Source organism: Abramis brama (assembly GCF_963993115.1).
Source record: "Abramis brama genome assembly, chromosome: 9".
In the NCBI taxonomy this organism is placed as follows: Eukaryota; Metazoa; Chordata; class Actinopteri; order Cypriniformes; family Leuciscidae; genus Abramis; species Abramis brama.
In genome coordinates, this window is record NC_139971.1 from 44,707,307 (window position 1) to 44,720,753 (window position 13,447).

Below are 13,447 nucleotides of genomic sequence, written 5' to 3' on the forward strand. Positions count from 1 at the left end.
AATAAAGATTGCTTTATTTATTCAATCTTTTTAGGGAGAATTTAAGGTATTATTTATCTCTCTTTATAAATTATATCTAAACGTTTCCCAGGAAGATATATTTCTTTATTTTTCTAACCAAGAGAACTAACCCTTGTCAACTAGCTGAAATTGAAATTAAAAGGGATAGTTCACCCCAAAATGACATTTCTGTCATTAATCACTCACCCTCATGTCGTTCAAAACCCGTAATACTTGTTCATCTTCGGAGCACAAATTAAGATATTCTTAATGAAATCTAAGAGCTTTACGTCCATCCATTGACAGCTACACAAATACCACTTTCATAAAAGTAAACAGAAACATGATGCTGAATCTTTGAGAGTCTTTATTGCAAACCATCAGCATTTGAACACAAACATCCAGACACTTTAACACCAAACCATCACATCATTTCACACGGCCAGCGAACAAAGCCGTTGGTTCACAGAACATCTTCCGAATGCCTTCGCTCAGAGTAAACAGTGCAGTTTTCCTTCTTCATATTCCCATCGGCGAGCTTCATCTCAGACCAGGGCTCGTACAGATTCTGTGAAATGAAATTCCAGGACTTTAAGCACTACTTTTTTGGATTTCAAAGAACTACAATTAGCACATATCAAACAAAATCTTTATTCTTTATTATTTATTTTATTTGTTTTTTTACTCAAATTACATATATATATATGGTATCTGATGTTTCACTTCATAGAGATCAATCCATTGACCAGCGCTGTCAGGCATGGGAAATCCCCTTAACCATTGAGAGGATACTATGACAAAGATATTGTCTTTCTTATTCAAACTGATTTTTTTCCATGAATATATGATTGACCTGAAGAATGAAAGTTGTATTATATACTTATCATAAACTTAACATCATGCGAAATAGCTCTATATATCAGACGGGCTGCAGCGTTCATTTTATGTGAAACGTTTGTGGGGGTTTTTTCTGAAAAAATTAAACACTAATTTCAAGCACTTTTCAAGTCCCTCTTCATGAATATGGCTGTTTTTAAGGGTTTTCCAGGACTTCAATTTAAAAAAGTCAAATTCAAGCACTTTAAGCACTTGTACGAACCCTGTGGGACTCAGAAGTCTTCCTCAGCGCTGCGGCACCGGGACCGTTGGATCCGAGTCAGTCTGGCCATCACCTCCTCCACACACACTTCTCCGTGCACCTTGTTGTCTCTGGTGCGCACGTTCACACTGTTTGTGACACGCTCCTTCTCGCCCACCACTGCCAGACAAACACACACACACACACAGAGCTGGCGTATCAGCGCACGGATCAGTGTTGGGGACAGTTACTTTTAAAACTAATGCATTACAAAATTCCGTTACTCCCCAAAAAAGTAACTAATTGTGTTACTTAGTTACTTTTTATGAAAAGTAATGCATTACAATATTGCGTTACTCCAAAAAAAAGCTGTCAGTCAATAAATGTTAAAAAGTAACTAGCGTTACTTATTTGAAAAAGTAACTTAGATATTTTGTTGTAAATTACTTTACTAGTTACTTGAAAAAGTAATCTGATCAAGTTACTCTTAATGAGTTACACCCAACACTGCGTATCAGTGTCGGGAAACTCACTCGTCAGTCCTCACGTCTTACCCAGGATGAAGTTGTACTGCGCCAGCTGTGCATTGCGAATTTTCTTGTTCAGAAGGCAACTGGAATCCAAATCAGCATCGGCCATAAAACCGGCTTCAACAAACCGCTTACAGACCTGGAGCGGCAGGAAGATCAACTTTAGTTCCTAAATTCTCTCAATTCGGACTTTTTTATCGTAATTGTAGGTTATTTATCTCATAATCGTATTTTATTTCTCATAATTCTGACTTTTTTCCTCACAATTCTGACTTTTTTCTCGTAATCGTAGTTTATTTCTCGCAATTCTGACTTTTTTCTTGTAATCGTAGTTTATTTCTCGCAATTCTGACTTTTTTCTCGTAATCGTAGTTTATTTCTTGCAATTCTGACTTTTTTCTCGTAATCGTAGTTTATTTCTCGCAATTCTGACTTTCTCGTAATTGTAGATTATTTCTCGCAATCGTAGTTTATTTCTCGCAATTATGGCTTTTTTCTTGTAATCGTAGTTTATTTCTCGCAATTCTGACTTTTTTCTTGTAATCGTAGTTTATTTCTCGCAATTCTGACTTTTTTCTTGTAATCGTAGTTTATTTCTCGCAATTCTGACTTTTTTCTCGTAATCGTAGTTTATTTCTCGCAATTCTGACTTTTTTCTTGTAATCGTAGTTTATTTCTCGCAATTCTGACTTTTTTCTCGTAATCGTAGTTTATTTCTTGCAATTCAGACTTTTTTCTCGTAATTGTAGATTATTTCTCGCAATCGTAGATTATTTCTCGCAATTATGGCTTTTTTCTTGTAATCGTAGTTTATTTCTTGCAATTCTGACTTTTTTCTCGTAATCGTAGTTTATTTCTTGCAATTCTGACTTTTTTCTTGTAATCGTAGTTTATTTCTCGCAATTCTGACTTTCTCGTAATTGTAGGTTATTTATCTCAATTCTGACGTTTTTCTCATAATCGTATTTTATTTCTCACAATTCTGACTTTTTTCTCGCAATCGTAGTTTATTTCGCAATTCAGACTTTTTTCTTGTAAACGCAAGTTTATATCTCACAATTACTGTATCTCTGTGAATCTGTAATTCACAGAATTATCTCTGTAATTCTGACTTTTTTCTCGCAATTCTGACTTTTTTCTTGCAATCGTAAGTTTATATCTTGCAATTCAGACTTTTTCTCGCAATCACGCACTTATGCATCGTTCATAATAAGAGCAGGAAAAATGGTTATTTTTATAGTCTAAAAATATAAAGACTGAGCATCAAAAAACATCCTCTGTTGTTCAGCAAGTGATGACAGAGCTGAGGTTGAACCTGTTTGGCGTATTCTTCGAGAGACGGGTTAACTGGCACCAGCATCACCTGACGCGGAGACAACCACAGCGGCCTGAGGAAACACAGACGCACAAGAACAACCCTTGAAAGACCTAGACTACAGACTAACAAACCGAGACTACAGTCATTCATAGTACAATCACGTTTCTGACAACAACCAAAATGTGATGCAGCTTTGCGAAGACAGCTGTAAAGCCGCTGAATGTAGATTAAAATGATTCGAAACAGTTACTCACCATTTCCCGGCGTAGTTCTCGGTGAGGATGGCGATCATCCGCTCCACTGAGCCCAGAATGGCGCGGTGAATGATCACCGGTCTGGCCTTGTCATCCCCATCTTTCCTAAAACGGTTCAGACAGTTAAAGGTGCAGTGTAAGTTTTAGCGGCATCTAGTGGTGAGGTTGTGAATTGCACCCAACAGAAGTTATGGTGGCCGACAGGAAGTGATGTCGTCGTCTGAGACAGCAGAGAGTTGCCAGTTAAACAATGAGGTTTCTTTACAAAGATAAATTAAGAAATTAGGTTTACTTAATTATTCAGCAAAAAGATGTTATTGCAAATGTTATTGTTACTTGTTCATCATTGTGTCAGTGTTTTATTCGCTGGCTTTAGCTCGCTTCTTTACACGAAGATTCTGATTGTTTTATTTAGTGCCATGTCAGTATTCAAAGCTATTTTCATGGCAAATATTAAATTACAAAAATACAAATATCATATAAATACAATAAAAACCAAAAAAAAAAAAAACCCAGCAAGTTATATTATACAAGATTTTTTAAATTAACATAATCCAAAACCTTTTCAGGCATAATCTTACTAAATAAGTCCTTAAGTGAGGTAACTTCATAAAAGAGTCTTTTCACGAAGAACAACATAGTGACGAAATGCGTGTGTCCGCTCAGGGCCACCGTAGAAACATGTCGATGTAAGCGGACCCGCGGTGTGTGTAGAGAGAAATGTCTCATTCTAAGCTAATAAACACATAACGCTTCATTATGTAAGCTCTTTATACACCACTGAAAACATCGTTATGTATATGATGTTGCATTTCTGTCAACAGATCCTCCTAAATATTACACAATGCACTTTTAAAACACAGAGCCGTCTGAGAGAGTTTAGAGCGAGTGCTGAGCTGTTCTCACCCCACATATGTGAGATTGAAGCGCACGGGTAACTGGAAGTCCAGCTGAATCGTGGCGCACTGATGATAGCGGCCGATGGCGTCTTTAATCTGGATGTCAATCTGGAGCAGAAGAGTTCAGAGAAATGAATATTCCTGCTGGGAAACGTCTTGATATAGAAGCTTGTTTCCGCCATGGAAAACATAAAAATAAAAAAAGATTATTGCTTGAGTAATAAACAGAAAAGTCAGAATTGCGAAGAGAAATTCTGAGAAATATAGTCAGAATTCTGAGAAATAAAGTCAGATTTGTGAGATATAAATTCGCAATTGTAATTTATATCTCGCAATTCAGATATTTTTTGGAATCGTAGTTTATTTCTTCCAATTTTGACTTTTTTTTTTTAAATCGCAAGTTTTTTTTATCTCGCAGTTCAGAATTTTTTTTCCGCAATTATGAGTTTCTCGCAATTATGAAATTTTTCTCGCAATCGTAGTTTATCGTAATTCTTACTTTCTCGCAATTGCAAGTTTATATCTCGGAATTCTGAATTTTCGCGCAATCGTAATTTATATCTCGCAATTCTGAATTTTTCTCACGTTCAAAATTTATATCTCGCAATTCCAATTTTTTTTCCGGAATCGTAATTTATTTCTCCCAATTCTGACTTTTTTTTAATCATAATCAGAAGTTTATATATATATGTATATGTATATATATGGGTTTCTAGCAATTTTGAAATTTTTCTCACAATCAGTTTATTTATCGCAATTCTGACTTTCTCGCAATTACAAGTTTATATTTCGCAATTCTGACCTTTGGTCCGTAAAAAGCTCCATCGCCAGGATTCAGCTTCCACGGCTCTCCGAACTCATTCAGGCTGTTCTCCAGTTGCTGTTAAAATAAAACCTCAGTTAATATTGAACAGAAACACCCCACATCTCAGAGACAGCCGTTAAATGGCACTCTGGAACCTTCTCCGCCTGATCCCACACGGCAACATCGCCCAGAAACTTCTCGGGACGCGTGGAGAGATGCAGCTGGAAGGAGAAGCCGAAGACGTCGTAGATGCAGCGCAGGAAATCCAGACAACCCTTCATCTCAGACTCGATCTGAAACAACATGAACAAGCTCGTAAAGAATGAGCAGTTGAAGGCATTACAGGCAATCGTGGGACTGACGGTGGAGGAAAGCAAGCTTTCTTATACATATTCTTTTTTTTAAATGTTCAAACATTGAGTGTTCATCAGAAAGGTCCAAGACCCCGGGACTTTTGTCGCCCTTGAACCACGAATACACAAAAAAATTGAATGGATTTGAGGAGTTTTGTGGTTGAAATTTAAAAAAGTAACGAATGCTCCACCCTCGGGTCAATCTGACCCCCTTAGGAATGAATGGATGCGAGGAATGCTTCAGTACACATAGAAAAGACTAAACATGCTCAAAATTCTAATAATGCTAAAACTTTACCAATGAATTTATGTCTACATGTGTATCTGATGCACACTGAAGACTGACTTTAGGACCCAGAGGAACAGCTCATTTGCTCCATATAGAGATATAAGGCCATCTAGAGTCATGAAATATCATCTTATATTATTATTTTTCCACAAGAGGTCGACAAAGACACTCAATGTAAGATATTTAGAGCTGAATTAAAAGGGTTATGCATGAAATCGTGAGTTATTTTGAATTTAAGTTTAAGGAATGTGCTTAAATTACTCTTTATTTATTGATCAAATCTAGTAAAATAAATAAAGTAAATAAATTTCCCGAAAAAATATTGTCAAAATCAAATGAAATAAAATAAGCTTTCTGGACAAAAACTTTAAAAAAAACTAAAATAAAAAAATGTAAGTATAATTGTCGGGCTTCGCGAGGGAGAGAAGGATGAAGGATGAAGGTGAAGTGACTGAGGGAGAGGAGGATGAAGGTGAAGTGACTGAGGGAGAGGAGGATGAAGGTGAAGTGACTGAGGGAGAGAAGGATGAAGGATGAAGGTGAAGTGACTGAGGGAGAGGAGGATGAAGGTGAAGTGACTGAGGGAGAGGAGGATGAAGGTGAAGTGACTGAGGGAGAGGAGGATGAAGGTGAAGTGACTGAGGGAGAGGAGGATGATGAAGTGACTGAGGGAGAGGAGGATGAAGGTGAAGTGACTGAGGGAGAGGAGGATGAAGGTGAAGTGACTGAGGGAGAGGAGGATGAAGGTGAAGTGACTGAGGGAGAGGAGGATGAAGGTGAAGTGACTGAGGGAGAGGAGGATGAAGATGAAGTGACTGAGGGAGAGGAGGATGAAGATGAAGTGACTGAGGGAGAGGAGGATGAAGGTGAAGTGACTGAGGGAGAGGAGGATGAAGATGAAGTGACTGAGGGAGAGGAGGATGAAGGTGAAGTGACTGAGGGAGAGGAGGATGAAGGTGAAGTGACTGAGGGAGAGGAGGATGAAGATGAAGTGACTGAGGGAGAGGAGGATGAAGATGAAGTGACTGAGGGAGAGGAGGATGAAGGTGAAGTGACTGAGGGAGAGGAGGATGAAGTGACTGAGGGAGAGGAGGATGAAGGTGAAGTGACTGAGGGAGAGGAGGATGAAGTGACTGAGGGAGAGAAGGATGAAGGATGAAGGTGAAGTGACTGAGGGAGAGGAGGATGAAGGTGAAGTGACTGAGGGAGAGGAGGATGAAGTGACTGAGGGAGAGAAGGATGAAGGATGAAGGTGAAGTGACTGAGGGAGAGGAGGATGAAGTGACTGAGGGAGAGAAGGATGAAGGATGAAGGTGAAGTGACTGAGGGAGAGGAGGATGAAGGTGAAGTGACTGAGGGAGAGGAGGATGAAGGTGAAGTGACTGAGGGAGAGGAGGATGAAGATGAAGTGACTGAGGGAGAGGAGGATGAAGGTGAAGTGACTGAGGGAGAGGAGGATGAAGGTGAAGTGACTGAGGGAGAGGAGGATGAAGGTGAAGTGACTGAGGGAGAGGAGGATGAAGATGAAGTGACTGAGGGAGAGGAGGATGAAGGTGAAGTGACTGAGGGAGAGGAGGATGAAGGTGAAGTGACTGAGGGAGAGGAGGATGAAGATGAAGTGACTGAGGGAGAGGAGGATGAAGGATGAAGGTGAAGTGACTGAGGGAGAGGAGGATGAAGGTGAAGTGACTGAGGGAGAGGAGGATGAAGATGAAGTGACTGAGGGAGAGGAGGATGAAGGATGAAGGTGAAGTGACTGAGGGAGAGGAGGATGAAGGTGAAGTGACTGAGGGAGAGGAGGATGAAGGTGAAGTGACTGAGGGAGAGGAGGATGAAGGTGAAGTGACTGAGGGAGAGGAGGATGAAGGTGAAGTGACTGAGGGAGAGGAGGATGAAGGTGAAGTGACTGAGGGAGAGGAGGATGAAGGTGAAGTGACTGAGGGAGAGAAGGATGAAGGATGAAGGTGAAGTGACTGAGGGAGAGGAGGATGAAGGTGAAGTGACTGAGGGAGAGGAGGATGAAGGTGAAGTGACTGAGGGAGAGGAGGATGAAGATGAAGTGACTGCTGAAGTGCACTAATGCTTGTGATGTCTTTCCTGAATCAGGAGCTTCTGAAGATCACAGTCTCACTCCACGCTGGCTAAAGCCACACCTGATCAATAGAGCAGAATATATGAGCGTCGTCCTGCTGGAAGCGCCGGACCCTGGTGAGTCCCGTCAGCGTTCCCGAGAGTTCGTTCCGATGCAACACTCCGAAGTCGGCCAGTCTGAGAGGAAGCTCTCGCCAGGAGCGCGGCCGGTGACCGAACATCAGACTGGAGGAAGACAATCATGATTACTCTGGGCTGAGCTGGGTTGAGCTGGGTTGTGTTTAGTTGTGTTGAGTTTAAGTTGGAAATTTAATTGTCAGGTCTATGCTCAAAAAGTGTATAAATGGATTATAAATACAGTGTAAATATAATTTAGTACCATAAAATCCCCTAAAAATACAAAATATTATATTGAGCTTAAATATAGTACATTAACTTCATTGAAGAAAAAAAAATAATAATAATTCTGTCATTTTTGACGGACACACTTCAGAATGTAGATATGAGCTGTTGTTCACCAGTGTCCAGGGCAGTTCATGGGCTTCAGAGCGAAGACGTCGTTCTCCACCGCGAACGAGAACATGTTGTCGCTGTAAAGCTGCCAGTGACCCGACGTCTCCCACAGCTTAGAGTTGTAGATGTTCGGAGACGCAACCTCCTGGAAGCCACGCCGACAGTACTCCTCCTGCACACACACACACACGCGCACGCGCACGCACGCACGCACGCACGCACGCACGCACGCACGCACGCACGCACGCACGCACGCACGCACGCACGCACGCACGCACGCACGCACGCACGCACGCACGCACACACACACACACACACACGTTGAAATCAATTACATTCAATTCAATTCTGTTCAGTTTAAGACCATATAAAGTCCTTGTAGAACTGCAGTTTATTGCCAGTACAACTGAAATGGAAAACAAGTTCACACACACACACACACACACACACACACACACAAGTTTACTTAACCATCTAAATGGGGACTGTCCATAGACGTAATGGTTTTTATACTGTACAAACTGTATATTCTCTCCAGTTACACTAACCCTACCCCTAAACCTGCCCATCACACACACACACACTAACCCGACCCCTAAACCTGCCCATCACACACACACACACACACTAACCCGACCTCTAAACCTGCCCATCACACACACACACACACACACACACACACACTAACCCGACCTCTAAACCTGCCCATCACACACACACACACACACACACACACACACACACACACACACACACACACACACACACACACTAACCCGACCCCTAAACCTGCCCATCACACACACACACACTAACCCGACCCCTAAACCTACCCATCACACACACACACACACACACACACACTAACCCGACCCCTAAACCTACCCATCACACACACACACACACACACACACACACACACACTAACCCGACCCCTAAACCTGCCCATCACACACACACACACACACACACACACACACACACACTAACCCGACCCCTAAACCTGCCCATCACACACACACACACACACACACACACACACACACACACACACACAAACCTGACCCCTAAACCTGTCCATCACACACACACACACACACACACACACACACACACACACTAACCCGACCCCTAAACCTGCCCATCACACACACACACACACACACACACACTAACCCGACCCCTAAACCTGCCCATCACACACACACACACACTAACCCGACCCCTAAACCTACCCATCACACACACACACACACACACACACACACACACACACTAACCCGACCCCTAAACCTGCCCATCACACACACACACACACTGACCCGACCCCTAAACCTACCCATCACACACACACACACACACACACTAACCCGACCCCTAAACCTACCCATCACACACACACACACACACACACACACACACACACACACACACACACACACACACACACACACACACACACACACACACGTACCCTGATGAACTCGGTCAGTGTGTTGTAGATGAACGCTCCTCGAGGCAGGAAGAAGCAGCTTCCAGGACTCAGATCGTGGAAGAAGAAAAGCTCCTGATCCTGTCAATCACACCAGAGACACACACCTTAACAACCTCGCTCAGTCACACGAGGAGGAAGTGACATCATCGCTCCACAGGACGTCTGATCTGACAAACGCCTCGGCGACAGTACAGAAATATACAGGATAACCCGCTGTATATCATGAGGCAAAACACTTTCACGATCAATAAATGTGAACAGCCAAATCTCTATATATGAAGATTAAATTATAGAAATATTAACTTTTCAAATAAATATTGTATGGATCTGTCCGATGGAAAGCTGACTTGGATCAGTAAATCTCACACACACACCTTCCCGATCTTGCGGTGGTCTCGGCTTCTGGCTTCCTCCTGGAAACGCTCCCATTCCTTCAGCATTTTGCTGTCAGGAAAAGAGATTCCGTAGATCCGCTGAAGAGTCTCCATGTCGGAGCGCCCTTCCCAGTACGTGGAGGAGTTCTGCACAACAGACACAAGTTCACTTCAGATCTTTTCCATTTTTATTCTGTTAAGTTCAATTCAATTCGATTTGATTTCATTCAATTCAATTTTGTTCTGTTCAATTCAATTCTGTTCCATTCAATTCACTATAATTCTGTTCCTTTTTATTCCATTTAATTAAATTCAGTTTAATTCTGTACAATTCAGTTCAATTCGGTTCTGTACAACTCAGTTCTGTTCTGTTCCAGTGCGTTCCATTCCATTCAGTTAAATTCAATTAGATTAATTTCAATATAATTATGTTCTGTTCAATTTAATTCTGTTCCATTCGATTCAATTCCATTTAATTCAATTCCATGAAATTATATTCAATTACATTCAAATCCATTAAATTCAATTAAATTCAGTTAAATTAAATTAAATTATTAAATTCAATTCAATTAAAGACCATTTCTCATTCCACTGGACTGAGTGTCACACTATGAAGCCGTTGTAGAACTGCAGATGTCTGTAATAGTTTAAGATGTTAAACTGAGTTACCTTATAGATCTTGAGTGCTTTGATCCTTCCGGTGTGCCGTACATGCGGGCCGCGACACAGGTCGATCAAAGGGCCACACCTGAGACAGGAAGAGTTCATGACGCGCACACACACACACACACACACACACAGCTTTACAGCATCCGAATGGAGACACATCACTTCCTGTTACCTGTAGACCGTCGTGGTCGCCGTGGAAACCTTCTCGTTCAGGATGCGACACTTGAACTTGTTGTACTAGAACGAGAGGAAACACTTTGTTAACATTTGTTAACTAACAGTGAGCAATACACTTTACAACATTTATTAATCTTTGTTAATGTTAGGTGATAAAAATCCAGCTGTTCATTGTTTGTTCATCTTAGTTCACGGTGCGTTAACTAATGTTAAAAGATTCAACTTTTGATTTTAATAATGTATTAGTAAATCTTAAAATTAACAATAGAATAGAAGAAATAATTGCAATAGAAGTATTGTTCATTGCTGGTTCATGTTCACTAATCGCTGAAATCACAGGATCTGATGTAGTCAGCTTTATTTCTACAGCGCTTTTACAACACAGAGTGTTTCAGAACAGCTTTACGGAGATTACAGGAAAATAATGCGACAAAGTTTGTTTCCAGAAGAAAAGAAAGTTCGTTCAGTGATGGCTCATTTTTGTTGTAAAAAAAGTTATTAATTTAGTTCATATATGTATATAGCCACTCTGGAGTAAACCGTGATGTCATCGTCCAGCTCAGTTCAGTTCTCATATAATGGTGTCAGTGCAGGAGATCAATAATATTGCTGAATATTAAATTAAATGTCCCCAACTAAGCAAGACAAAAGCCAAAGTGCCCCCTACTGGCTGGAGCCCCAGGGCACTCGCCCAATCCCGTCTGTGGATGATCCTGGCCGAAGGCGACAGTGACAGGAACTAAAACTCCATGGTAAAGTATGAGCTCTTACAGTAAAGGTCTGGAGGAGGAGTGTCTGACCTTGAACATCTGGAGTTTCTGACCTTGAACATCTGGAGCAGCGTCTCCTTCCGGACCTCCAGTCTCTCGAACGGCTGCTTGTCCTTGATGATGCCTCGGCAGAGGAGCTCCAGATCAGCAAACTCTGAGCTCGACACTCCTCTGTCAACACACACACACACACACACGCTGATGATGACGAGACCAGGCGTGATGAAGATCAGCTCAGGAACAGCACACACACTCACTTGTGTCCGTCCAGGAACATGTCGTAGTAGAAGCCGTTCTCGATGGGCGGCCCGTAGCAGAGACACCCGCCGTAGAAACACTCCATGGCCTCGCCCAGGATATGAGCGCTCGAGTGCCAGTACACCTGAGGCGGAAAACAACTGTGTAGAATTACATTCAATTCAATACAATTCTATTTAGTTCAATTCAACTCTATTCCGTTCAGTTCGCTTTAATTATGTTCCATTCAATTCTGTTCAGTTCAATTCCATTCAATTAAGTTCCTTCAATTCAATTAATATCAATTTAATTCAGTTTAATTCTGTTCTGTTAAAATTTTCTGTTTTGTTCCATTTAAATGTATTCTATTAAATTAAATTACATTCAATTTAATTCTGTTCTGTTCGATTCAGTTCAACTCAATTGAGTACAATTCAGTTCTGTTCCATTCAATGCAGTGTAATTCTATTATGTTAAAAATTTTGTTCCATATAATTTTATTCCATTAAATTATATTAAATTCAATTTCATTCAATTCCATTCTATTTGGGTTCCAATCCATTCAATTTCGGTTCCAATCCATTCAGTTTCATTCAATTCAATTCAGTTCAGTTCTGTTTAATTCAATTAAATTATGTTCCATTCAATTCAGTTTAATTCTGTTCTGTTCAATTTAATTCCATTTAATTAAATTCTGTTCTGTTCAATTACATTAAATTCAGTTCTGTTCAATTCAATTACACTCAAACACATTCCATTCACTTCAGCTCTGTTCAATTCAATTCAGTTCAATTCCATTCAATCAAACTTAATTTCAATTCACACTCACTCTCACTCTCTCTCTCATCACTCACTCTCTCACACTCACTCATACTCTCTCACTCAATCACACTCACTCTCACTGTCACTCTCTCACTGTCTCTCACTGTCACTCTCACACACTCACTCTCTCACACTCACTCAGTCACTCTCTCACACTCACTCAGTCACTCTCTCACACTCACTCTCTCACACTCACTCAGTCACTCTCTCACACTCACTCAATCACACTCACTCTCACTGTCACTCTCTCACTGTCACTCTCACACACTCACTCTCTCACACTCACACACTCACTCAGTCACTCTCTCACACTCACTCTCTCACACTCACTCTCTCACACTCACTCTCTCACACTCACTCTCTCACACTCACTCTCTCACACTCACTCTCTCACACTCACTCTCTCACACTCACTCTCTCACACTCACACACTCACTCAGTCACTCTCTCACACTCACTCAGTCACTCTCTCACACTCACTCTCTCACACTCACTCTCACTGTCACTCTCTCACTGTCTCTCACTGTCACTCTCACACACTCACTCATACTCTCTCACTCACTCACACTCACTCACTCACACTCTCTCTCTCACTCACTCTCTCAGTCACTCTCTCACACTCACTCTCTCACACTCACTCTCTCACTCAATCACACTCACTCTCACTGTCACTCTCTCACTGTCTCTCACTGTCACTCTCACACACTCACTCTCTCACTGTCACTCTCACACACTCACTCTCTCACTGTCACTCTCACACACTCACTCTCTCA

General features: G+C 41.3%; 1 protein-coding gene across 2 annotated transcripts in view; it reads right to left on the reverse strand.

The window, feature by feature from the left end:
* Positions 1-349: 349 nt before the first annotated feature.
* The window catches only part of tars3 (threonyl-tRNA synthetase 3), a 15,251-nt gene continuing 2,153 nt past the window's right edge, over positions 350-13,447 (reverse strand). For both annotated transcript variants that reach the window (XM_084125263.1, XM_084125262.1), the window contains exons 5-20: positions 11,873-11,997; positions 11,669-11,786; positions 10,841-10,905; positions 10,669-10,747; positions 10,000-10,146; positions 9,605-9,703; positions 8,136-8,302; positions 7,680-7,842; positions 5,040-5,177; positions 4,882-4,959; positions 4,087-4,187; positions 3,181-3,285; positions 2,924-2,996; positions 1,633-1,747; positions 1,100-1,258; positions 350-568 (exon numbers count right to left, since the gene is read on the reverse strand). In XM_084125263.1, coding sequence (XP_083981389.1) covers positions 1,110-1,258; positions 1,633-1,747; positions 2,924-2,996; positions 3,181-3,285; positions 4,087-4,187; positions 4,882-4,959; positions 5,040-5,177; positions 7,680-7,842; positions 8,136-8,302; positions 9,605-9,703; positions 10,000-10,146; positions 10,669-10,747; positions 10,841-10,905; positions 11,669-11,786; positions 11,873-11,997 — 1,722 coding nt within the window. In that variant the 3' untranslated portion in view covers positions 350-568; positions 1,100-1,109. The remainder of the gene's footprint in view (positions 569-1,099; positions 1,259-1,632; positions 1,748-2,923; positions 2,997-3,180; positions 3,286-4,086; positions 4,188-4,881; positions 4,960-5,039; positions 5,178-7,679; positions 7,843-8,135; positions 8,303-9,604; positions 9,704-9,999; positions 10,147-10,668; positions 10,748-10,840; positions 10,906-11,668; positions 11,787-11,872; positions 11,998-13,447) is intronic.